This window comes from Trachypithecus francoisi, unplaced genomic scaffold (genome assembly GCF_009764315.1).
Source record: "Trachypithecus francoisi isolate TF-2019V2 unplaced genomic scaffold, Tfra_2.0 Lachesis_group17, whole genome shotgun sequence".
NCBI classification, from domain to species: Eukaryota; Metazoa; Chordata; class Mammalia; order Primates; family Cercopithecidae; genus Trachypithecus; species Trachypithecus francoisi.
The window spans coordinates 98,515,545-98,540,345 of record NW_022681462.1 but is presented as its reverse complement, the minus strand read 5'-3'; the positions used below and the strand labels follow the sequence as shown (position 1 = coordinate 98,540,345).

The 24,801-nt window shown below is 53.2% G+C and overlaps 1 protein-coding gene and 1 pseudogene across 2 annotated transcripts; one reads left to right on the top strand and one right to left on the bottom strand.

Moving 5' to 3' along the window:
* The first annotated feature begins 411 nt into the window (after nt 1-411).
* On the top strand, nt 412-1,845 carry LOC117062737 (annotated as a pseudogene). The gene is made up of 2 exons (XR_004428524.1): nt 412-802; nt 1,126-1,845. The product of XR_004428524.1 is annotated as an uncharacterized LOC117062737 (transcript).
* On the bottom strand, nt 1,130-24,401 carry CYS1 (cystin 1). The gene is made up of 3 exons (XM_033176569.1): nt 23,895-24,401; nt 10,119-10,171; nt 1,130-3,270 (listed from the first exon to the last, which is right to left on the bottom strand). The coding sequence occupies exons 1-3, from the start codon at nt 24,210-24,212 to the stop codon at nt 3,165-3,167; spliced, it is 477 nt and encodes a 158-aa protein (XP_033032460.1). The 5' UTR covers nt 24,213-24,401; the 3' UTR covers nt 1,130-3,164.
* Between the last annotated feature and the right edge of the window lie 400 nt (nt 24,402-24,801).

Sequence of the window (24,801 nt, the reverse complement as noted above, 5' to 3'; positions counted from 1 at the left end):
CACATGCCAGGAGGAGGGCAACAGCAGGACTCTGCTCCTTCCCTGAGAAAACACACCCAGCATTTCTCAGAGCTGGGGGTGGACAGTGTTTTCTCAGTTCCTGGGGCTTTGTACCATCTTCGAGGAACTCTCATACTACAGAAACCAGAGACACCTGGCCGGGCATGGTGGCTCACGCCTGTATTCCCAGCACTTTGGGAGGCAGAGGCGAGAAGATCACAAGGTCAGGAGTTCGAGACCAGCCTGGCCAATATGGTGAAACCCCTGTCTCTACTAAAAATACAAAAAAATTAGCTAGGCGTGGTGGCGCATGCCTGTAATCCCAGCTATTTGGGAGGCTGAGGCAGGAGAATTGCTTGAACCTGGGAGGCTGAGGTTGCGGTGAGCTGAGATTGCGCCACTGCACTCCAGCCTGGGCAATAGAGCAAGACTCTGTCTCAAGAAAAGAAAAAAAGAAACCAGGAGACACGTTTGTGGTCACTTAAGACTTTCCCAGACAATAACATGCGTCATTTTTGCCTTTGAGGTGTTTTTCTTTCTGCCTTGATTCCAGCCACAGTCCTATCCTGGCAGTGAGCAAATCCCACACGCAGTTCTGAGCAGGATGCTGAGGCTCAGATGCAACATGGGGCAGCCAGGAAGATGCCTGAGGCGGTGCCCCGCACACAGGAGGCACCAGGACAGACTTTGGCCGGGCGGCAGGCTGCAGCAACGCCCACGCCTCCACTTCCAGACAGCCCCTCCATCTCACAGGACAGAGACAAGGCCGGCTCAGCAGCTGGTACACACTGCTTTATTCTTTATTATTATTATCATTATTATTATTATTATTATTATTATTTTGGAGACGGAGTCTCGCTCTGTTGCCCAGGCTGGAGTCCAGTGGCCGGATCTCAGCTCACTGCAAGCTCCGCCTCCCAGGTTCACGCCATTCTCCTGCCTCAGCCTCCCGAGTAGCTGGGACTACAGGCGCCCGCCACCTCGCCCGGCTAGTTTTTTGTATTTTTTTAGTAGAGACGGAGTTTCACCGGGTTAGCCAGGTTGGTCTCGATCTCCTGACCTCGTGATCCACCCGTCTTGGCCTCCCAAAGTGCTGGGATTACAGGCTTGAGCCACCGCGCCCGGCCTATTATTATTATTTTTAAGTTCACCTGCAGCTGCAGTACACACATACCACTTTATTTGGCTAGCTGCTGTTCAGAAGACACTGTTCGTGAATTCAGGAAAAAATTTTTTAAAGACCTGAGAACAATTCCTGTGACTTCTTAGCTTTGATGAAGTGCATTTACTTTGACATTGATATAGCTTGTAACTACTTTTGGAATTTTTTTCCAGTAACACATTGATCTCATTAAGGGTATTATGCGTTTTCCACCAGAAAATGCAGAGGTATTACCTTTTTCTTGGAAACCAATTGAAAACGTCCCATTTTAACAAAATGACATAAAATTATAAACATTTACATGATTAAATTCAAAGCCTTATCCATCTGGTGGTAAGAAATAAAATGTTAACTTATTTTAAAAGATGTATTTGATATAAAGACTTCCATCTTTATATCAAAAGAATCGGTTGGGCTTGCATGAGCAATGGCTCCCAGCTCTGAGGAGGGTTTGAGCCATGCCCTTGCGGGGGCCGCTCCAAGCTCCGACTTGGAAACTTGGAGTTTCCCAGCTGCGAACAGCTGGTCAAAGGCACTCTCAGAAGTTCAAGGAAATGCCCGTTTGCAAATGGCCACAGCAGGCCTGTGGGTCTGGGGACAGCGCCAAGGAGCTAGCCGTTGGTTCCTGAGATGCTCCTGCTCTGCCATGTTCTAAGGACGTGCGAGCGGAGCTCTTCTCCGGGGAAAAAGAAAACGGTGGGGGGGGCTCCGTGTTGGCGGGTCAAGCCAGATAACCAGGCTTGCACTGGTTTGAGCAGAAGCCGCGCTGTTTCCTCCTTCCCCCTCTGTCCTGATGCCCTCCAGGCTGCTGGGGAGGAGCCTGCCGCCTGCCTCCTGCCTCCCTAGACCGCTGTTCTCCCCGCAGTTCTCCCCGCAGTTCTCCCCGGAGCTGTCCCCCAGCAGACCGCACCACCCCGCACACAGGAGGCAGACTCCAGACCTGCCCGCCCACACAGGAGTCCCCTCTAGCCGGAGCTCCGCCCCCTGTTCCCAGGGCGTCCTGGGCAGGTCAATTTTCCCATCCGTCAACCAGGAACATTCCAAGGCTCTTCCTGCCTTACTGCTGTGGTTTCCCACCTTCCACCTAGGCGGGAAGAGAATTTAAAAGCCCCGTAGGCACTGGCCAGGCTGCCTGTGAGAGGGAGAACTGTAAAGCCAGTGTCAGGCAGACCCTCTCCCCGTGGGACCTGGGCGCTGGCTCCCCGCAGGGAAGGCAGTGCTGTGCCTGGGGTGGGGGAACAGCAGTGGCAGCCTGGGCTTGTGCAGTTCCAGATTGTCAGAGCTGGGGAGGGCCTCCAAGAGCTGCCAGAGCTGATTTTCCAGAGAGGGAAACTGAGGCCCAGAGAGGCAGTGATGCGCTCTACCTCCCACTGCAAGGCAGATCAAAGCTGGGATTCTCACTCCTCAAAGTGCAGTTGGGGCTTCGGAGCTTGGGCCTGGGCTGGGGAGCTGGTTAGACGTACAGAACCTCAGGCCCTGCATGTCAACAGCACCCCCAGGCTGCTCATTAGGGAGTTAAAGTTGAGAAGCTCTAAATTGACCCGGTCACCCCTGGAGAGATGGGCCTGAGACTGAGGGAGCAGCGCGGGTGTACCTTCCACAGCGGAACCTTCCGGAAGTGTTGTGGCGCGGATGCCAGGAAGGGCTCGCTTGTGTCACCCAAGCCTCGTGAGCCCTCCCCACTATGGAGAGCGGGCAACCAAGAGGTGCACGCATTTCAGGCTCCAGGAGAATCGGGCAGGCTCCCCGCGTTGGGGAGGAGGCGCCGGCGGCCCGGGCCCACGCACCTGTGGGTCTGCACAGCTAGTCACCCCCACCAGCAACCATGACCGCCAGTGGCTGGCCCAGGTCAGCACGGTCTGAAAGTGGATTTGCAAGGTCAGCTTTGAATATCCGGGAGTGACTGCGTTTTGGAGGTGGTTCAGCTCCTGCTAGAGCTCTGGGCGAGGAGGGGGTGCCCCAGCCAGCAGGTGCCTCCGAGGCCCGGTGGGGCATGCTGTCTTCAGCGGCAGTACTCCCGCTCGATGCTCGCCATCAGCCCCTCTTCCGCGTGGTCGTAGGAGATGGCTGCTGGCCTCTCGGGCTTCTTGCCACTACTGCCTGGAGCTCTGTGGGCCAGAAATGGGATAGGGCTGTCAGGAGGCAGGACGGTGCCTTCACACTCGTCTCCCCTGGCCACCACAATGGCTCCTAGTGGGCCCATCCTGAAACACAAACCAAAAGCCTTTGCCCTGGGACCCCCTGTGGCTCTCTCACCCAGCACACAGCCACCAGCAGGCCTTTGCTGCGATCGCTTCATCTCCCACAACACTGAGCCCTTGTGCTGAGTGGAAGCCCGCACCTGCCCTGTTTGAGGGAGGGCAGGCTCTGGGCTGGGAAGACCCGAGCTTGAATCCCAACTCTGCGGCGGCTCACCCAGGCGGCAACCTCAGGCAAGGCCAGTGCGTCTCTGAGCCTCCGAGTTTTCTCTCATGCACACAACTTTATTCATGAGTCGTTCTGAGGCATAAGATAATGCATGGGCAACATATGACATGGAATCCAGCGCACCACAGTCTTAATGGGAATCACAGCCAGGCACAGTGGCTCATGCCTGTAATCCTAGCACTTTGGGAGGCTGAAGTGGGCAGATCACTTGAGGTCAGGAGTTCGAGACCAGCCTGGCCAACATGGTGAAATCTCGTCTCTACTAAAAATACAAAAATTAGCCAGGTGGGGTGGCGGGTGCCTATAATCCCAGCTACTCAAGAGGCTGAGGCAGAATGGCTTGAACCCAGGAAGTGGAGGTTGCAGTGAGCTGAGAATGAGACACTGCACTCCAGCCTGGGAGACAAAGTAAGACTCTGTCTCTAAAAAATAAAAGGGAATTACTGTCATGTTGGTTGCTTGCGGACATTGGTCTGTGCCTGTACCCTCTGGGGTCTCACAGGAGCTGCTCGTTTTATGGATCCACACGTTCAGGATCCCGCCACTCCCTCAACCCACCTGGCAGCCTAGCTGAGAGGGACCGAGACTAGAGCTCCTGCTCCTGCTGCCTGGGCTCCAGAAAGTGGCTCCACCAGCCTGGACCCTGCCGGCTCGTCCCGCTCTCCCAGACCTTGTGGACTTTGTGTGGACACCTGGGTGGTGCTAACTGTCCCCGGACTGCCACGGTTGTGTTGAAATGTGCGGACCTTTGCAGGAGGGAGTCCTGGAGCCCAGGGCAGGGCGTGAAGCCTCGATCAGGCTGGGTGCTGCTTCCTGGAGATGCTGCCTCGGAAGGGGGTGTGCAGGTTTGCAGTTGACAGGGTCCGGGAGAGGCAGGCCAGCTGCCCACGGCCAGGTGTGGGACACTGCCCTCCCGGTGGCCAGCCAGGGACTCTGGGCAAGGGGAACACTGCCCATTGCTCTGCCACTTGCCAGACATTGGGGCGAGCCGTCCCCCATTTCCCGATCTGGTTCCCCACCTGCGAGCTTGGGGGGCTGGGCCAGATGGACTCAAAGGTCCCTCTGTGGTTGCACTCCCACTGATGCTCAGAGCACAGCCTCCGGGTCCCCGTCTGGCTCTCTCGGAACTCAGGGCAAGAGCTGGGCCCCTGGCACAGCCACTTGACTTCATTCCCCAGGAAGGATGGGAATCTAGCAGTGGGCCTCCAGGCGTCCAGGGGACACACTCCTCCCATGCCCCATTGCCCAGCTGGCTCCAGGGACTGTACTTATTATCACCGCCCGCGGCCGGTGTGCAGAAACAGCTGTGTGGTCACTGTTGACGCCTGCAGGGCTCCTGGCACACTGCCTGTCCTCGAAGGCACTGAAGGCAATATGTGTTCCTTGCAGCCCTGAGACACAGTGGAAATGCAGATTCTCTGGAAGCAGGCAGATCTCACCTGGCTCAGCCACGCAGTTGCTGTGTGGCTGTGGGCAAGGTGTGTACCAGGCCTCATGCCCCTGTGGATAAAACCCAGCAGCTACTCCACAAGGCCGGCCTGAAGGTTGGACCAGGCGCCGCCCGCGGTGTGTCTACCACAGAGCTGGGCAGTAAGGAAACACTCAACAGAAGTCACTGCGATGCTGTTAGCTTCACAGTAGCTCATGCCTGGCCTGGCGCAGTAGCTCATGCCTATAATCCCCAGCACTTTGGGAGGCGGAGGCAGGTGGATTGGTTTGAGCTCAGGAGTTCGAGACCAGCCTAGCCAACATGGTGAAACCCTGTCTCTACAAAGAGTATGAAAATTAGTCGGACATGGTGGCACGTGCCTGTAGTCCCAGCTACTCAGGAGCCTGAGGCTGGAGAATCACTTGAGCCTGGGAAGTGGAGTTTGCAATGAGCTGAAATTGCACCACTGCACTCTAGCCTGGGCAACAGACCAAGACCCTATCTCAAAAAAGAAAAAACAAACAAACCAAAAAAAAACAGAGTAAGGGCCCAGCAAAGCACCCAGTACAGAGGAGAGGCCCGGCTACTGCCCTTCCCGTTCCCCACCATCCTCCTGGGCTCAACTCCCCTGAGGATTGTTGGGAAAAAGAGGAATGGGCAAGGGATGCCCAGACACCCTCAAGGGCAACAGGGTCTCCTCGTCAGCAGGAACCCCAAGCAGCACTTCTGGGCCTAGGGACCCCCACAGGAATAGAAGCCCCTCTGGGCTCACCAGGCAGCCCCCCCACTTGCCTGTGGATGTGAAGTTAAGCCCTGAGGGAGGTGGCCGCCCAGGGTCACACAGCCATTCTCCTCACTCATCCTGTCTCACTCAGCACCTGACATGCCCTATAGTTGGGATCTTGGGGAGAAAGAGCAGGGACTGGCACGTGGGAAGCTGACGGGCAGCCCTGGGGCTGGGGTGGGCAGGACGGCAGGCAGTCCAGGGCCTGTGAGAAGTCAGGCTCCACTGGGCTCCACAGCCACCCCTGCCCTGTCTGCCTGGCAACACTCCAACACCGTGGGGCAACTGGTGGGGCTTGGAAAGCCAGGTGGGGCCGTAAGCTCTTCCTTCGCCCTACCTGGGTGGGGGCACACAGATAAAAGGGAAAAGTTGATCCTAAAGCGATTCTTGGAAAGTCTCCCTCCCCACTCTTGAGGGAGTCAAGAAATGAATCTTTGTTTAAATTCTCATTCACTGTCAGGTTTCCATCAGCAGGGATTCCTAAAGTCATGCTTTTGCTTGTTTGTTTGTTTTTAGGCAGGATCTTGCTTTGTCACCCAGGCTGAAATGCAGTGGCAGGATCACAGCTCACAATAGCCTCCACTGCTCAGGCTCAAGCCATCCTCCCACCTCAGTCTCCTGAGCAGCTGGGACCCCAGGCATGTGCCACCACACCTGGCTAATTTTTGTATTTTTTGTGGAGACAAGGTCTCCCTATATTACCCAGGCTGACCATGTTGGTCAGGCTGCTCTCAAACTCCTGACCTCAGGTGATCCGCCTACCTCGGCCTCCCAAAGTGCTGGTATTACAGGTGTGAGCCACCGCACCTGGCTGGGTCTAGAATTTTCTAGAATCTGCTGCCTCCACAACGTGGGGACAGCCTGCCTTGGATCTCAGTTTACTCACTAGGAAAATAGGGAGGAGTAACCTCTCTCACCTCAGACACCAATGTGTCTGGCCCAAGGCCTGGCTTACACTGGGCACTCAACAAGCATTTGCAGAATGAACAATAGGTGAATTTCAGCAGCAGCTGCAGACAGCAGTTTCTAGAACCCCTGTGTTCCCCTCCATGGGCCCCTGGGCTTCCACTACCTCGTCCTTACAGACTTCAGGTCAGGATGGCCCAGCCAAAAGCTCAGGGAAGCAGTGACTTCCTCAGACACAGCTGCTCCCCTCTGCTGCTTCCGCAGGGCCCTGCCGGGGGAGGACCTGGCATTGTCAGGATGGTCAGCAGTGGGGTCAAGGCCCGCAGGCCCCAGGCTGACATTAAACAATCCTGTCAGCAAGGGTCTACGAAATGCTACCATGTGCCTGGCGCACATGTGAGACCAGAGGCAAATCTGATTCCTTCTGTGATGAGGCCTGAAGAGGGGGGACAGGGCAGGGCCATATCACGTGGACCTACTACAGGAGAGGCCACTTGTGGGAGGGCTGGGAAGTTGCACCATGCGGGAGAAGGGACACTAGTTTGAGCAGGAAGGGGATAGAGTATGAGGGAGATGTTTAAACTGTGCTTTGAAGGGTTTCTTCTTCGGTATTTTATTATGAAAAATTTTAAACATACTGAAAAGTTAAAATTTGTAGATTCAACAATTAAGTTCAACTTTGCTATATTTACTTTATCACATACTTATTTACTTCTTCATCTGATTTTCTGATGCATCCCAGAGTCAGCGGCAGACATTAGCACCTCCACCCTGAAACACTGTTGGAAGGACCCTGCCTGGGAGGGCGAGGGTGACACTGGAGGGAGGAGACTGAAGGGCAGGACACTGTCACAGCCACAGGGCGAGGCACTGGTGCTGGAGAGCTGCACGCTGGGGGCGCTGAGACTGGCCTACAGGGTCTGCGGCTGCCACAGGAGCCAGGTGCTGTGCTCTGGGCAGCGAGAAACACAGTGGGTACAGGGCAGATGCTGCCAGCCCTGACCCTGGGGCAGGCCTGCTAGGACCTGGGGTTTCCTTCCTGGTGGGAGCACGGTGCTGGAGGGGCTGAGAGAGCCCTGGGCACTCCCACACCCAGGGCAGCACCCAGGGAGACTCCCATTAAAGTATACTGAATGGGCCGGGCGCGGTGGCTCACGCCTGTAATCCCAGCACTTTGGGAGGCCGAGACGGGCGGATCACAAGGTCAGGAGATCAAGACCATCCTGGCTAACCCAGTGAAACCCCGTCTCTACTAAAAAATACAAAAAAGCTAGCCGGGCGAGGTGGTGGGCACCTGTAGTCCCAGCTATTCGGGAGGCTGAGGCAGGAGAATGGTGTAAACCCGGGAGGCGGAGCTTGCAGTGAGCTGAGATCCGCCACTGCACTCCAGCCTGAGCGACAGAACGAGACTCCATCTCAAATAAATAAATAAATAATAAATAAAGTATACTGAATGAAAAGGCTGGGTGCAGTGGCTCACGCCCATAATCCTAGCACTTTGGGAGGCCAAGGCGGACGGATCACTTGAGGCCAGTTCGAGACCAGCCTGGCCAACTTGGCGAAACCCCGTCTCTACAAAAAATACAAAAATTAGCTGGGTAGGGTGGCTCGTGCCTGTAATCCCAGCTACTTGGGAGGCTGAGGCAGGAGAATCGCTTGAACCCAGATGGTGGAGACTGCAGTGAGCCGAGATGGTACCATTGCACTCCAGCCTGGATGATAAGAGCAAAACTCTATCCCAAAACAATTAAAAAAAAAAAAAGTAAATAAAGTATACTGAATGAGTGAAGTACCACTGGTGAGTGGTAGGAACGGAAATTTGAGGGGAGTCCTAGAATGTGCATGTGTAAAAGTCAGAAGAAATAATAGCTAATTAGTTCATGGTAGGATTTAATCCTGAATTCCTTGGGCTGATGGAAACTCTAAAGTCCCTGCTGACAGGGCAGGGGCAGAGCTGCGCAGGCATCCTTACTACCTCCCCCTCTGCAGTGGCTTCTAACATTGCCTGGAGCCAGCCACAGCCTTCTACTGGGAAGCAATGGCCAGCCTTTTCCGCTAGGCATTCAAAACCCTCCCAACGCCTTAATCCTCCCTCCCCCATTCCCTCCTGCCTCCCCCGCCTGCCCACACAGTGTCCCAGGAGGCTCCCTCCTTCCTCTCTCCTCAGCCAACTCCTGTACGTCCTTCAAGCCATCTTATTTTTATATTTTTATTTTTATTTATTTATCTATTTTTTTCTGAGACAGATTCTCGCTCTGTCACTTAGGCTGGAGCGAAGTGGCATGGTCTTGTCTCACTGTAACCTCCACCTCCTGGGTTCAAGCGATTCTCCTGCCTTAGCCCCTGGAGTAGCTGGGATTACAGGTGCACATCACCATGCCTGGCTTTTTTTTTTTTTTTTTTTTTTGTAATTTTACTAGAGACAGGGTTTCACCATGTTGGCCAGGCTGCTCTTGAATTCCTGACCTCAAGTGATCCACCCGCCTAGGCCTCCCAAAGTGCTGGGATTATAGGCGTGAGCCACTGGGCCTGGCCCCTTCAAGCTGTGTTAAAACACGGGTTCTGACTTCCCCTGGAGCTTGCTGCCTGCATTTCCCCAGACCACGCCCCTCCTGGGTAGGGCCTCAGTCCCAGCCCCTGCATTGCAGCCCTCAGCACCCCTCAGCACCGCTGTGGGGCTCAGGGTGGGACCTCCCAGTGTCTGGTAAATAAGGGAGTCCAGCAGGGTTCCTGTCCCAAAATCATTTGTAATTAAGGACAATGGTTAACATTTCCAACCTTTTTCACTCCCACAATCTTGCTTGACAATCACCCACTCCCAGTGACCTGTTACCACATTAGTTGGAGGTGAGCAAGCCAAGGGGGTGACTGGCCTGGGGTGGAAAGTCATCCGTGGAGCAGAGAGACAAGGCCTGGGTGCTGGGGCTGGGGGATTTTAAAGGAGGAAATGAGACCAGGCTCCTCGCCTGCTACCTTCAAGGGTGTTCAGCATGGTTCCCTGGTAACATGCCGGGGAGCTGCAGGTGGGCCCACTGCTGGCCCTGGGCTGCAAGTTTCTTAAAGGCTGTGTCTTGTTCCTAGATCTGGCCACAGCGCACAGCATGGCACCTGAATATTTTCGAATGAGTTAAGGTGCAAATAGGAAATGGGTTGGGCGTGCCCTGGTCTGATCCAGGTCATGGCCTTTTTTAGGAGGAAGAGCAAAGCTGCGGTGAGATTGTGAGCCTTCTGCAGTCTCCTTGGCAGGACCTTCCCTTGAGGTCTAGGGCTTTGCATTTAGAAGAAGCTGCCTCTGGAAACCTCGTGAGGACCTGGAGGAAAGTGTGGGGGACAGGAGGGCTCTGAGGCTGGCTGGAGTCAACGAAAAGAACCTGTGGCTTCTGGGAGAGATGTGTCATCCCAGTACTTACTCAGAGACACTGCCGCTCCCCGGGTGGCCCTCTGTGCTCTGCTCTGCGGACACCTTGAGAAAGATAGAACGAAGAGACATTCAAAGATTGTCAACAGTGCAGCTTGCCTAAGGCTTTGGCTTTGTGTGGACAGACAATGGCCACCACTTTCAACCCAGGATCCATAAGCCTCAGAGCTGGAAAGGCTCTCGAGCTGTCCAATTCCATTTACTCATTGCACAGGCAAGAAAACGGAGGCTGCAAGAGGAGAGTGTCTTGGAAAGCTCACGCACAGAGCAAGTGGCAGAGCCAGGGCCAGACTCGCTGCCTCCCAGACGGCTACCCACCCCAGGGGTCATGTGACCCACTGCCACCTAGCAAGGACACACCCTGTCACCTCCAGGGGTCATGTGACCCACTACCACCTAGCACGAGGACACCCCGTGTGTCACCTCCAGGAGCCACGCAACCCCGACCCCACTCTAAACATCACCTAGAACTCTCTCCCTGCCCCCCGCAGCACTTTCTCTTCATAAGGCAAGGATGTGTCTACACAGCATGTGGCTGCCGTGGATTCTATGGTCCAGCAGTCCACGTGCCAACCTGTGCAGTGCCAGAACCACCCTGTCTCATTCCTGGCATCAGGCAAGCCGTCTTCCCAGCTTCTTTCTTTCTCCAAGAGAGTCTCGGTGATTCTTGGCTGTTGGCACGTCCACGTACAGGTGCTCCTCGGTTTACCATGGGGTTACGGCCCAAAGAAAACGTTGTAAAGTTGAAAAACCCTATGTTGAATCATCAAAATCAGGGACCATCTGTACATGTATTATAATCAGTTTGTCATATTTGGGGGAAAAAAACCTTGGGGATTTTTCTAGGGTTGTATTAACCTACAGATCATTTCAGGGGACTTACAGCTTTACAATAATGAGTCTTCAAATGTATAAATAGGGAATATGTATCCATTTAGCACTCCTTTAGTGTCTTCTAAGAAGTTATCATTTTCCCTATAGAGATACCATGGATATCTCTTTTTATTTTATTTATTTATTTTTGAGACAGAGTTTTGCTCTTGTTGCCCAGGCTGGAGTGCAATGGCGCGATCTCGGCTCACTGCAACCTCTGCCTCCTGGATTCAAGCGATTCTCCTGCCTCAGCCTCCCAAGTAGCTGGGATTACAGGTGCCTGACACCACGTCCAGCTAATTTTTGTATTTTTAGTAGAGATCGGGTTTTCCCATGTTGGCCAGGCTGGTCTCGAACTCCTTACCTCTCAGGTGATCCGCCCACCTTGGCCTCCCAAAGTGCTGGGATTACAGGCATGAGCCACCGTGCCCAGCCAGTAATGTTATCTTTTTAAAATAAAATCTTCTACCTGCTTGATGCTTCAGAAATGACTGAGATATATACATTTTTAAAAATTTTTTCTTTTCTTTTCTTTTCTTTTTTTTTTTTTTTGAGACAGGGTCTTGCTCTGTTGCCCTGCAAGACAACAGGAGTTGTCTTGAGTGCAGTGGCCTGATCATAGTTCACTGCAGCCTCCACCTCCCAGGCTCGAGCAATCCTCCCATTTCAGCCTCTCGTGTAGCTGGGACTACAGGCTCGTGCCACCATGAACAGCTAATTTTTCATTTTTTGTAGAAATGGGGTCTTACTGTGTTGCCCTGGCTGGTCTTAAACTCCTGAACTCAAACGATCCTCCCATCTCAGCCTCCCAAAGTGCTGGGATTACAGGCATGAGCCACTGGGCCTGGCCAGAGATATATGAATTTATCTTGTGCTTAGCAGTCTGACTGAACTCTCTTATTAGTTCTAGTAATTTATGGATTCCTTTGAATTTTCTTCCCATTCACATGATCTGGAAATAATGACCATTTGATTTTTCCCTTTCTGGTCCTTCTGCATTTTTTCTGTAACCTCTCTGCACTGGCTGGGACCTCCACCCCCAGTAGCACAGTGAAAGGAAGTGATGGTGACAGTCACCTCCATCTTAATCCTTTATTGAAAGAAAAAGTTTCCGTCACATCATGACTGAATATGATTATTTGCTGTAGTTTCTTCTCCGGCTATCTTTTATCAGATCCTGTCTCTCTACGTTGTGTTCTGGGTCATTTCTATCTCCCTCTCTCCATCTCACCAATGCTCTCTTCATCTCTGTCTAACCTGTTAAACCCATACCATTGATATCTTTCATTTTGCTTATTATATTTTCCATTTCCAGATGTCCTATTTGGTTCTTTTTCAGATCTTCTAGGTCACTTTCTATAGTCCTTGTCCTTTGTAGGTGTTTTCTTTAAACATAATAAATGCAGTTGTTTATAATTTGTGTCTGGTGATCTTAGTAACGGAGATCTTCATTTGTACATTTTTGTTTATTGTTTCTTGTAAGTCTTCACTTGGTTCTTTGGGGAGTTGGTTATTTTTTGTCATTTGCAGCTTGTCATCCTTGAAAAATTCCCTATGGGTATTCTTTGAGGCCTAAGAGGCCTTCCTCCAGAGAGCGGATGCATTTGCTTTTGCCAGGCACATAGCAGTCATCCCTAGTCTGAAACCACTTTAAGTTAAATCTATACTTTGAAGTATTTTGGACCATCCAGGTGATGAGAATTTAGGTTGCAAACATAAGACGTGCCTGGGTTGAGCTTACAACTTCTTAGAGCTTGCAAGATCTTTCTGTTCAAAGGAAAAAACTTTTGGGTAAATAGGTGTACACGACTACAAAGAAACCCACTCCAGCTGTATGTGCTAGTCAACCAGTTTTTGGTTTATAAATATAAATATAAATGGTTGTAAAAGGACTCACAAACATTTAGAGGGGGAGGGCGCATGAAACAATAATCAAGATGAAACAGTGAGACGCAGTGGCTGACACCTGTAATCCCAGCACTTTGGGAGGCCGAGGCAGGTCGATCACCTGAGGTCAGGAGTTCCAGACCAGCCTGGCCAACATGGTAAAACCCTGTCTCTACTAAAAACACAAAAATTAATAGGGCGTAGTGGCGGGCACCTCTTATCCCAGCTACTGGGGAGGCTGAGGCAGGAGAATGACATGAACCCAGCAGGCAGAGCTTGCAGTGACGCAAGATTGCACCACGGCACTCCAGCCTGGGTGACAGAGTGAGACTCCATCTCGAAAAAGAAAAAAAAAAGAAAAGAAAAGAAAATGAAGATATTTTCAGATATACAAAGACTTAGAGTTGATCTCTTATTATCCTTTCTGGAGGAAAACAAAATTATTTTTATTTTGTTGTTGTTGTTTTGTTTGAGACGGAGTCTTGCTCTGTCACCAAGCTGGAATGCAGTGGCGTGATCTTGAACTGACTACAACCTCAGCCTCCCAACTTCAAGCGATTCTCCTGCCTCAGCCACCCAAGTAGCTGGGACTACAGGTGCCTGCCACCACGCCCAGCCAATTTTTGTATTTTTAGTAGAGACGGGGTTTCACAATGTTGGTCAGGATGGTCTCAATCTCTTGACCTTGTGATCCACCCACCTCAGCCTCCCAAAGTGCTGGGATTACAGGCATGAGCCACTGCGCCTGGCCAAAAAAACTACTAAAAATTTTTTTTGTTTTAAATCATAGAAGATACAGGTTTCATGAGCCTAATGGAATTAACCTAGGAATGCAAGGCAGTGGAAACTTTCGGATAATGTGTAATAAGGCCAGAAAGCAATCTGTCAATGTCCAAAGTTTCTATGACATAAATTGAGTGATCAGAGTAGCTGCCCCAAATATCTGAAAAGCTCATGTGTAAATGGGCCACATTTCTGCCTGTCCCAGGGGCTCAGTGTGTCTGCACTACAGGGAGGTGGGTTGTGTTCAACACAGAGGACTAAGTCGGAACTGCCTGCGAGGGAGAGGCTGCCCCAGGAGGCGGTGAGATGCCTGTCACTAAAGCCAGACAGAGGCTGGGTGATCCAACAGCTCACGTTCCCCGTTAGAATTCAAAATCAGCTGGGCGCGGTGGCTCACGCCTGTAATCCCAGCACTTTGGGAGGCCGAGGTGGGCGGATCACAAGGTCAGGAGATCGAGACCATCCTGGCGAACACGGTGAAACCCCGTCTCTACTAAAAATACAAAAAAAAAAAAAAAAAAAAAACTAGCCGGGCGTGATGGCGAGCACCTGTAGTCCCACCTACTCGGGAGGCTGAGGCAGGAGAATGGCGTGAACCCGGGAGGCAGCAGAGCTTACAGTGAGCCGAGATCGCACCACTGCACTGCAGCCTGGGCAACAGAACAAGACTCCGCCTCAAAAAAAAAAAAAAAAGAATTCAAAATCAAGGCCAAACACACACCCTGAAGTCACGAACTTCTATATCTAGGGTCACTGTGAATGCTCAGCAGGTGAGGCGGGGGATTGCAAGGGTGAGAAGGGATCGCAACAGCAGCATCTTCACGCTCCCCTCTCCTCACCTTCCAGGCCTTGCTGTACTTGGTTCAACGCCAAGGAGCTCCCCAGGGTGCCCTCCTCTCCCACCCCGGCCCAGTACCCTCTGACGGGTGTGGCTTTGCCCTGACCTCTATCGTGCACTCCCCAAGCTGTTTTGTAAATGGGGTGAGATGGAGAACCTCTTTTATTTTTACCTTGTTTTGAGATGGAGTCTTGCTCTGTCATCCAGGCTGGAGTGCAGTGGCGTGATCTCAGCTCACTGCAACCTCTGCCTCCAGGTTTCAAGCGATTCTCCTGCCTCAGCCTCCAGAGTAGCTGGGATTACAGGTGTGTGCCACCAAGCCTGGTTAATTTTCCTATTTTTAGTAGAGGCTGGTCTTGAACTCCTGACCTCAGGCCATCCACCCACCTTAGAGAATCTTTTTTTGTTTGTTTTGTTTTGAGATGAAGTCTCGCTCTGTCACCCAGGCTGGAGTGCAGTGGCATGATCTTGGCTCACTGTAACCTCTGCCTCCTGGGGTCAAGCGATTCTCCTGCCTCAGTCTCCCGAGTAGCTGGGATTACAGGTGCCTGCCACCACACCCAGCTATTTTTTTGTATTTTTAGTAGAGACGGGGTTTCACCACGTTGGTCAGGCTAGTCTCGAACTCCTGACCTCAGGCCATCCACCCGCCTTAGCCTCCCAAAGTGCTGGGATTACAGGCGTGAGCCACTGCGCCCAGCTCTGAGAACCTCTTAAAGCTAAAGCAGGACACCCAGCCAAGCCCAGGGCCTGTCAGGGTGGACACTGAGCTGCCTGCTGCTGCCCTTCTGAAATGGCGGCGGGACCCTTGCAGCATGGGGCTTGGGATGCCTGGCGTAGGGACCTGACTTTGCACTGCTCCCTACTAACGAGAAGACAGTGCAGCCTCAGGCCAGCCTTACGGATGGAATGCCATCCAATGCATGAAGGGCCCCCAGCGTGGGTGCAGGAGGAAGCCATTTCCTTGATGGCTCAGGCTTGCTGTTCCTGTTGTTCTCACCTGTGTTTTTCTCTATGCCTGAGATTTTATTGTGTGGCCGTTTATCTGGCCAATTTGTCTAAGCCTTTAACTTGACTTTCTCAGATGGAAAAAGCATCTGACTCCCAGAACACACAAGCTTGCTGAAGCAGCGAGGGGGAGCTGGTATGAAAGCGAAGACACAGCAGCAACAGGTGGCGGCTCCAGCCTCCTGCAGACACGGGGTCCTCCATGGGGTTGCCTCCACCTGCAGGTCACCGAGACACCTGGACATGGGGAGCCGGCGGCACCTGGACTGGGGCCCTGGGAACTGGGCTGAGCTCAGGTCGAGTGTGCGTGTGCAAGTGTTTGTATGTGTATGTTTGTGTACGTGCGAGGGGTGTCATCCCTCGAGATTCTAGGGGGGCTTTAGAAAGACCAACCACAGCTAAACAAGAAGCAGAAAACATATGAGAAGGAACCAAATAAGATAATCTCTTAAAGTCTTTGACTCTTAAAACCAAAGTTTTTGTGAAAATTAAAGTTTCAAAGGTTACTTTTTTTTTTTTTTTGAGATGGAGTTTCGCTCTTGTCGCCCAGGCTGGAGTGCAATGACACGATCTTGGCTCACTGCAACTTCTACCTCCTGGGTTCAAGTGATTCTCTTGCCTCAACCTCCCGAGTAGCTGGGATTACAGGCATCTGCGCCACCACACCTTGCTTATTTTTTGTAGTTTTAGTAGCGATGGGGCTTCACCATGTCGGCCAGGCTGGTCTCGAGCTCTTGACCTCAGGTGATCCGCGGGCCTCGGCCTCCCAAAGTGCTGGGATTACAGGTGTGAGCCACCGTGCCCGGCCCAAAGGTTACTTTTTAGAAAATCCACTGCATATTTACCAAAAATAAAATATGCAGTGGATTTCTTCTCCTGAAAGAGTTCTTCCATTAACTCTTATTTTTAGCAGCTTTATATATACGTATGCACACATACCAGTTGTATGTGTAATTGACAGAACAATTCCATTCCTTTCATTCCATCATATGGATACACTTCCCCCTTCTTCTTTAAGAATTATCCTTCTTTGAAGCCCAGGTTTGGTTTGTTGGGCTTTTCTATGTTTTCTTAAGGAAACTTGAACATGTACAGTAGAGAAGCTCCTACAACGGCTCTCCTGGACCTGACCCAGCTTTCACAATTTTGCTAGTCGCATTCTGTTGCTCACCAACAGAGGGCACTGTACTCCCCACACAGAGGCCAAGGTCCCAGTGCCCTCCGGAAGCTCCACCGCAGGGCTTTGCAGGCAACAGAAGCTGAGCAGTACAGGTGGGGTCTGCGTAGGGGAGCGGTGCAGGCAGGCTCTGAGTGGGAGAGTGGTGTGGGTGGGCTCTGCGTTGGGGGAATGGTGCAGGTGGGGTCTGCGCAGGGGAGCAGTGCATCTGTGTGGGAGCAGTGCAGGTGTGTGGGAGCAGTGCAGGTGGGCTCTGCGTGGGGCGGGGGGCGGTACAGGCTAGCTGTGTGTGGGAGTGGTGCAGGTGGGCTCTGGGGGGGAGCGGTGCAGGTGGGCTCTGCTTGGGGTACCAGTGCAGATGTGTGGGAGCGGTGCAGGTGGGCTCTGCGATGAGACCTGTCTTGCATGTCTAACATGACAAGGACATGACAAGGAGCTCTGGGAAACCCCCCTGGCTGTGGGCTGCCAGTCCAGGGCCCGTCTCCACTGGGAAGGCCTTGCTTTGAAGGAGGCGTTTCCAAACCCACAGGGAAAAAGGCAAGGGAGACCCAAAGAGGCTGTCACTGGACTCAGGGTCTGAGAGACTTGTCCGTGCTAGCAGGGTGTGGATTGCGGTTGGTGTGATCTGCAAACAGGCATCCTCCTACTCCTTGCTGGGCCCCAAAGTCCTCCGATGTAAATAAGAAGGTGGGACTGAACCATCCGTGAGGTCCCTTAAGCTCAAGTCATCTGAGATTTCAGCAATATCAAGAAATGACAGCGGTCTGGCCATTTACCATCAAGAAACAGAGCTTGGTGGGAATCGGAATGGGTGGCCTTGGGCAGGGGGCTGCTTTTCCTGCGAGGTAATGGACTCACAGCATTTAGGGGCAGAAGGGCCTCTGTTGTGTACAAACCCCTGCTCTGACCCTCCTCCCTGGAGTCTAGTTAGGGTCTGCCCTAGTCCTATGGGACTCAAAGCTCCAAGGCTAAGAGCTCTTGGTCAGCATCTCTCAAAGAGTGCATGAGCCAGCATCGTCCTGTCCACGGCATTTCTACACCCTGCTGTGCCCAGTACTCAGCAGCAGCCACCACAGCGTCTCAGCAGGGCAGGAAACGTGAGACTGTACCCCTGACCGTGATGCAGCCAGGCTTCTAATCATCTACAGCAGCCAGCAGCCAGGGACCGTGCAGGGAGAGAGCCTCTGAAGCTGCCTGCTCCTCCCAGCTGTCGAGGCACTGGGCTTCTAACATTTTCAAATCCTATTCTTTTTATAGAACTCCAGAAAGGACAATTCTTCCTTCAGTTTTTGATGTTCTCCATGTTCCGGGCTTGGCATCCTTCCCCACCCATCCACACGCTCTCCCTCAGCAACTGTACTCTGGTATGGCATCAGCCACTATCCAAATGCTGATGTCCACAAAATGACAGCTCCAGCTCCAACCACTTTTTGCGGTTGGCAGGAATTTTGGACAGCCTACGGAAATTATCCACCTAGGACTCAAAACTCAACTTGTACAAAACTAGGCCCATCTCATTAATGGCGTTCTGATCTTCTCAACCACACAAGCAGGGAATATTGGAGTCTTTCTAGAAACTCGCTTTCCCTTGCTTGTCACACTCAGTGGCTCACCTCACCTCCTCCTCCACCTCTTACCTGAATTCCTCCCTTACCTGGGCTCCTGCCTCATGCAGTCTCCCCCCATGCAGTCTCCCCCCATGCAGTCTCCCCCATGCAGTCTCCCCCCATGCAGTCTCCCCCATGCAGTCTACCCCCATGCAGTCTCCCCCCATGCAGTCTCCCCCAGTACAACCTCCCCCGCGACTGTGTATCCTTTTATTACACAGGCTGGGAAGACATACAAGAAACTGAGAAGCTGCTTGTCTCTGGAGTGGGGAGCTGGGGAAAGAGCTGGGGAACAAGGAGGAAGGAAACTTTCTTTGCAGTGCATCTTTTCAATGTCCCCTCGTGTGCCTGTGTATTACCTCGTCTAATTTTTAAAATAAACATTTAAAAATAATGAAACACAGAAAACTTCGCCTAGCTCCCCACTGCCTACAGGACGGTTCAACCTCTTAGCCTGGAATCCTGCGAAAATGGGACCCAAACCTGTCTCCTTGGTTTCTGCTCTCCAACATCGCCTAGCTGCATGGCACATAAACTCTAGGCTGTTCAAAAGTGCTTCTGGGCTGGGTGCGGTCACTCATGCCTGTAATCCCAGCACTTTGGGAGGCTGAGGCAGGTGGATCACTTGAGGTCAGGAGTTCGAGACCAGCCTGGCCAACATGGCAAAACACCGTCTCTACTAAAAATACAAAAATTACCTGGGTGTGGTGGCACATGCCTGTAATCCCAGCTACTCAGGAGGCTGAGACAGGAGAATTGCTTGAACCCAGGAGGCGGAGGCTGCAGTGAGCTGAGACTGGGCCACTGTACTCCAGCCTGGGCAAGACAGAGTGAGACTCCATCTCAAAAAAAAAAAAAAAAAATTGCTTCTGGACCTCTGGGGTTTTCTACACATTGTTTCCTCTTTATGGAAAGCTCCACCCTTTGTCAACTGCTGGAACACGTTAGTGATCCTTCAGAACCAACTCAGACATCAGATCCACGGGAAGACTTCCGCCTCGGGTGGGATTCCCACGCCTCTGCGTGTGCAGACGCACCGGAACATGCCTCTGCAACATGCTTTCACGGAAACTTGTAAACACTCGTTTACGCACCCCTTCCCAACACGGTTATGAGCTTTTTGGGGGTCTGCACCATCCTTTCTTCTTGTCCCCTGGATCGATGGAAATATTACTTATTGCCATTTAAATTTGTATTCTTTGCTACAGACTTGAACGCAAGCAGATGGTCACCATCTTCAGGACAGTGACTTTTCTCACTGCAAGTCCATTAAGTTGACCATCAACTTGGCGTCCTTCTGTGGAACTGCTGTCCCACCAGGCATTCACTGTGACTGCTCTCTTTACCCTGTGAGATCCATAGCAGCTGCATGCCAGGATTACTGGAAAGTCCTGGCTGGGGTAACAGGCAAGAAAGAATTATCTGGTGCTCCATGGCTACAGCAAATGGAACCTTCCCAAAAATGGTGGATGATAGAGTCCTTCAGCCTAAGGAGAGGACACTATTTGTTTCTTGCAAAACAGAAAAAGTCTCAGATAACGTACTTCCCTTGATCTTGAGTGACCCAGATTTATAGGCAGAGGGACGAAAACAGTCTGAATTACTACCTGCTAGTAAAAAGACTGAATCCCAGCACTTTGGAAGGCCAAGGCAGGCAGACCACCTGAGGTCAGGAGTTCAAGAACAGCCTGACCAATATAGTGAAACTTCGTCTTGGCTAATACAAGAAAATTAGCCAGGCGTGGTGGCATGCTCCTGTAGTCCCAGCTACTCGGGATGCTGAGACAGGAGAATTGCTTGAACTCGGGAGGCAGAGGTTGCAGTGAGCCAAGATTATGCCACTGCACTCCAGCCTGGGCGACAGAGCAAGACTCCATCTCAAAAATAAAAAAAATTAAATTAAAATTAAAATACTGAATCTATGTCTACTTGATCAAACCAAAATTTCTTCTCCAAGGGTTCCTTCAAATTTCAGGAGGGCATCTAATGCTCAAAACCTCCTCTTATCCAGCCCATTCTGGGACTAAGATTTTCTGGTGAATTCCATGTCCAGCAGCGCCATCCCTACTGCCATCCACTACCACTGCGCTGTAAAAAGAGCCTTCCTACAAGAGCTGACTGCGCCTCACTCCTTGTGTCCTATTCTCCATGAACTCCAGCCCAAGGCACCTCCCACCTCCCTGAGCCATCTCTTACCAAGGACCTCGAGACCGCCGAGTGGCTCAGTTCGACCACCAGCTCTCAGGCTTTCCGCATGTATCCCACCAAGCAGAACTTCCAGTAGCTGAGCCCGCCCTCCGTCCTAAGCACCTTCCTCCCTTGGCTTCCGGATGCTACATTCTCTTGGTTTTCTCCCCTTCAGTGGCTGTTCTTTAGGATGCCCTTATCTCCTCAACCTGCGAACAGCGTGCTCAACCCCTGACCTCGCCCCATGTTAGTTCACATACATGAAGCTCCCGGGACAGAGCCCGGTGCCCATCCATGCTTCCTAAGCACATGCTGGCAGCATCGTCACTGGTGATCCCATCTAATCTCATGGGTTTAAATCCTCCCATGTTCAAATGGCTCCTAAATGAACTCCAAACCTGACATCTCCCCTGACTGCTAAACTCTTACAAAGATCTACTCACTTGAAATCTCTGTTTGGTTGTCTGACAGGCATCTCAAATTTAACATACTGAAAACCAACTTCCTGGTTAATGACACCCCAAACCTGCCCCTTCCACATTTTCTGTGTCTGTTCATGGCAGCTACCTCCCTCCAGCTGCTCCGGCCAAGAACTTTGGGGTCACCTTCGATTCCTTTCTTCCTCACACATCCCAGTCACCCCACTAGTAAGTCCATAAGCCAACCGCCCCTCACCACCGCCCGCCAACCCGGTCCAAACGACCCCACATCTCACTTGGATGACTACAGAAGCTCTCCTCCCCCAGCACAACCCCAGCTTCTGTGCCTGCCACCTCACTCCCCATTTCTTCACTCCAGCGAGGCTCTGTCTCAAAAAACAAAAATAAAACAAAACATCATATTCAGAATGAAGATTCGGGGATAAACAGACAGTCTCTAAGACATTCCCAGTCAACAGTGGTTAAAATTTTTAAATGTGAGTGCTTAAAAGAATAACTTTCACTCAAGTTTGATGTTTTCTTATGAAGAATATATCTCTCCTCCAAAATGCTAGATAGTTATGAAGCTATAAAAGGTTTCCTTTCCTCCTTTCTTCCTAAAGAAACTAAAAGTAGTTATTGGCCGGGTGCAGTGGCTCACACCTGTAATCCCAGCACTTTGGGAGGCCAAGTGGGGGGGTGAATCACCTGAGGTCAGGAGTTCAAGACCAGCCTGGGCAACATGGTGAAACCCCGTTTCTGCTAAAAATACAAAAATTAGCTGGGTGTAGTGGCGCACATCTGTAGTATGTAGGTATTATCTGAAAATAATGAATTGGACCCAAGGGCTACCTTACACCTCGAATAATCTGTGATTCTAGGATTCATTCATTCAATCAAGAAACATTTATGGTGCAGAAAATACACACAGTTGGCTGGGTGAGATGGCTCACGCCTGCAATCCCAGCACTTTCGGAGACCAAGGTGGGCGGGTCACCTGAGGTCAGGAGTTCAAAACCAACCCGGCCAACATAGCAAAACCCCGTCTCTACTAAAAATACAAAAATTGGGGGTGATGGTGGGCACCTGTAATCCCAGACACTCAGGAGGCTGAGTGAGGCACGAGAATCGCTTGAACCTGGGAGGCACAGGTTGCAGAGAGCTGGGATCACACCACTGGACTCTAGCCTGGGCAACAGAGTGAAACTCCTTCTCAAAAAAAAAAAAAAGATACACACAGTTCACACCCAGAAGGGCAACTGCAGCTGGCTGACCTCAATACTTCCTGAGACCGCCTCCTCTGCAAGCTTCTCACCGCCACTGCCTCGGTTCAGGACTCGGCCACCTGGACCATTGCAGACTCCCCCACCCACACACACAGGTGGTCATGTTATCCCTAGTCTGACTCTGTTCAGTTCATCCTCCCCACAGTTGTCGGTGTGACCTTCCTAAAACACAAACTGTCACAATCCTTACCTTTCAGATACCCAGAGCTTTCATAGTAATCCAAACTCGCTAACGTGGAATAGCCTTGGCATGGCGCACTGCAGCCTGGCATATTCTCTTAAGACCTCTCTGACCCATGCCCGGGGCACCAGCTGCCCCAGCCACCAGTGATATTAGGCATGAGGTACTCTCTGCACAGAACTTGCTGCCTGGATCACATCCACAGATCCTTCCAGTTTCAGGACAACTTCCAAATTCATCCCTTCGGGAATGCCTCCCTGCCTCCCTTGAGATTAGCCTCTTTCTCCGGTGGCCTCTGGATACTTATCTCTCATCGCCCTGCTTTCTACTTTCCCCCATTGAGCTGCAGACTTTAGGGCAAGGGCTACGCCGTGTGGCCTCATCCCTAGCGCCCATAGCGGGATCGGTGCTCAAAGGATATCTGGAAAGTGACTTAAAGAACGAGCAGTCACCATGATGAATATCAGCAAATCAGAGCGCACAACATCCACTCTTTATTTGCCTCTCATTTTCACCTCTGAGTTTCCAAAGCACTTGAAAATGAACACTAAAAGTAACTGCCTCCTTGCTGTGTGTGAATTCCCCCCAAATTTCTCAGCTACTTGTCCAGTCAGTGTTATATAACAGCAGGCTGATGTGGTATTAAAGGAATCTTGTTATATAATTCAGCCCTACTCACTGCAGCTCGCTTTTCTTTTTTAAAGACCTAAGGGAGGGTAGCATGGAACCAGGGCCAGAGGGAGAGAGCTCTGTGCACTGTCGCCTGGGGCTGTCCCTCTCTCCCACCCTCCCTGGGGCCTTTTCAGGATTCCACAGTGGGTTGGCCGCCCAGGAAGGCATCTCCCTCGGCCCCCAGGGGCTGCTAAGCAAAGCCTCCGGGACCCCAGGGAGGGGGACGCGGCCCTTGGCATCCTCCCCGAGCCCGGGAGCGGATGTTAAAGATCTTGTTCATTCAGCTCTGCTGGAGTGAAGATGGTTGCCAAACCAGAGTGCTCGTTTTATTGTTTTTTTTAGAACAGCAGGACTGTTATTACGAGTATTCAGGGAGAGAGAATAGGAAGCGCAAAAGAGATTCTGCAGCATCTTAAAAATAGCAGTAACACGAGAATCGCCTGCCCAGCAAGGCGAGGATCCAGACCGGTGGGCGCGGCAGGGCGCTTCTGAGCCACCGTCTGGCGGCCGTGCCACCACCCCCGGCACCCCTTTCCAAGGCAGCCCGGGAAGGCCAGGCGGGGGCGCAGGCCCGAGGGGAGCCGGGAGCCCAGCGCGCTGCGCCTAGGGGTGTCCTTCCCTGGCCGCTCCCAGCGTGATCGCCCCCAGGCCTGGACACAGACCTGGAGACGGGGCAGAGAGGGAGGAAACCCGGGGGCCCAGAGACGGGGAGGCCGGGGCGGCGGGGGACACGCAGGTCGGAGGTTGGAAGGGGGCGCAGCGCGACCGGCGCCCAGGGCTGGGGCGGGGACGCGCGGCCGGCGAGTGGGGTCCCTGCCGTCCCCCGAGGCCCCGCGGCTCCCACACTCACCGCGCTCCCCGCGACCGCGGTGGGTCGGGGCCGGGCTGGGCGGCGCGGGGCAGGCTCCGGGGGGCCCCAGGCCGCCGACTCGGCCAGCAGCTGGTCCAGAAGGCGCAGCGTCTCGTCCCTGCCGTCGGGGGTCGCCACGGGGCTGGGGTCGCGGCTGGGCGCTTCCTCCGCCGCTGCCCCCGGGGCCTCGGCCGCCGCCACCAGCATCCGCCGCCCGGTCCCGCCCTCCAGGGCGGCCGCTCCCGGCCCCGCGGGGAGGCTCTCGGGACTGCGCCGCCGCCTCAGGGTCCGGCCGCTCCGGCTGCTGCCGCTGCCCATGGCGCGCCCGCCGCCTCCGGGACCGCCGAGCAGGCCCCGGTGAGGGGGCGCGGCCGGGGGCGGGGACGCTGGGGGGGTGCGGCCGGGGCGGGCAGCAGGGGTAGGCGCTGGGCGAGGCCCGGGAAGCGGCCGCGGCCAGGGGCTAGGGCGCCGAGACGGGGGTGCGAACCCGAGCCTGGGGAGGGGCGGGCGAGGCAGGGGCTGCACGGGTGTCCCCAGGGAGTCCACACCGGCCCTAGGCGAGGGGCACTGGGTGCGGGCGCGGCCTCCCCTCCCAGGTCTCCCCCTGCAGTCCCCAAACTCCCGCCCACGGGCCCCCTCGCTCCCCGCCCTCGGGTCAGCCCTGTACCGGCCGCGTGGAATTGCTGAACACGCGGGGGCCCCGGCTGAGTTTGTTCGTTTATGGAAACGCTCCCCAGACGACGCTCCCGGGGCCCGTGGGAGGCTGCGAGAGCGTGGAGGGACTTCCCAGCGCCTGAGCCCCCTAGCGACGCGCGGGGCGGGCTGGCAGGGGAAGACCCCCAGGGCTGCGTGCGCTGCCTTCGCGGGGTCCGGCAGTCAGTGCGCCCCGACATTTCAGTGTCCGCCA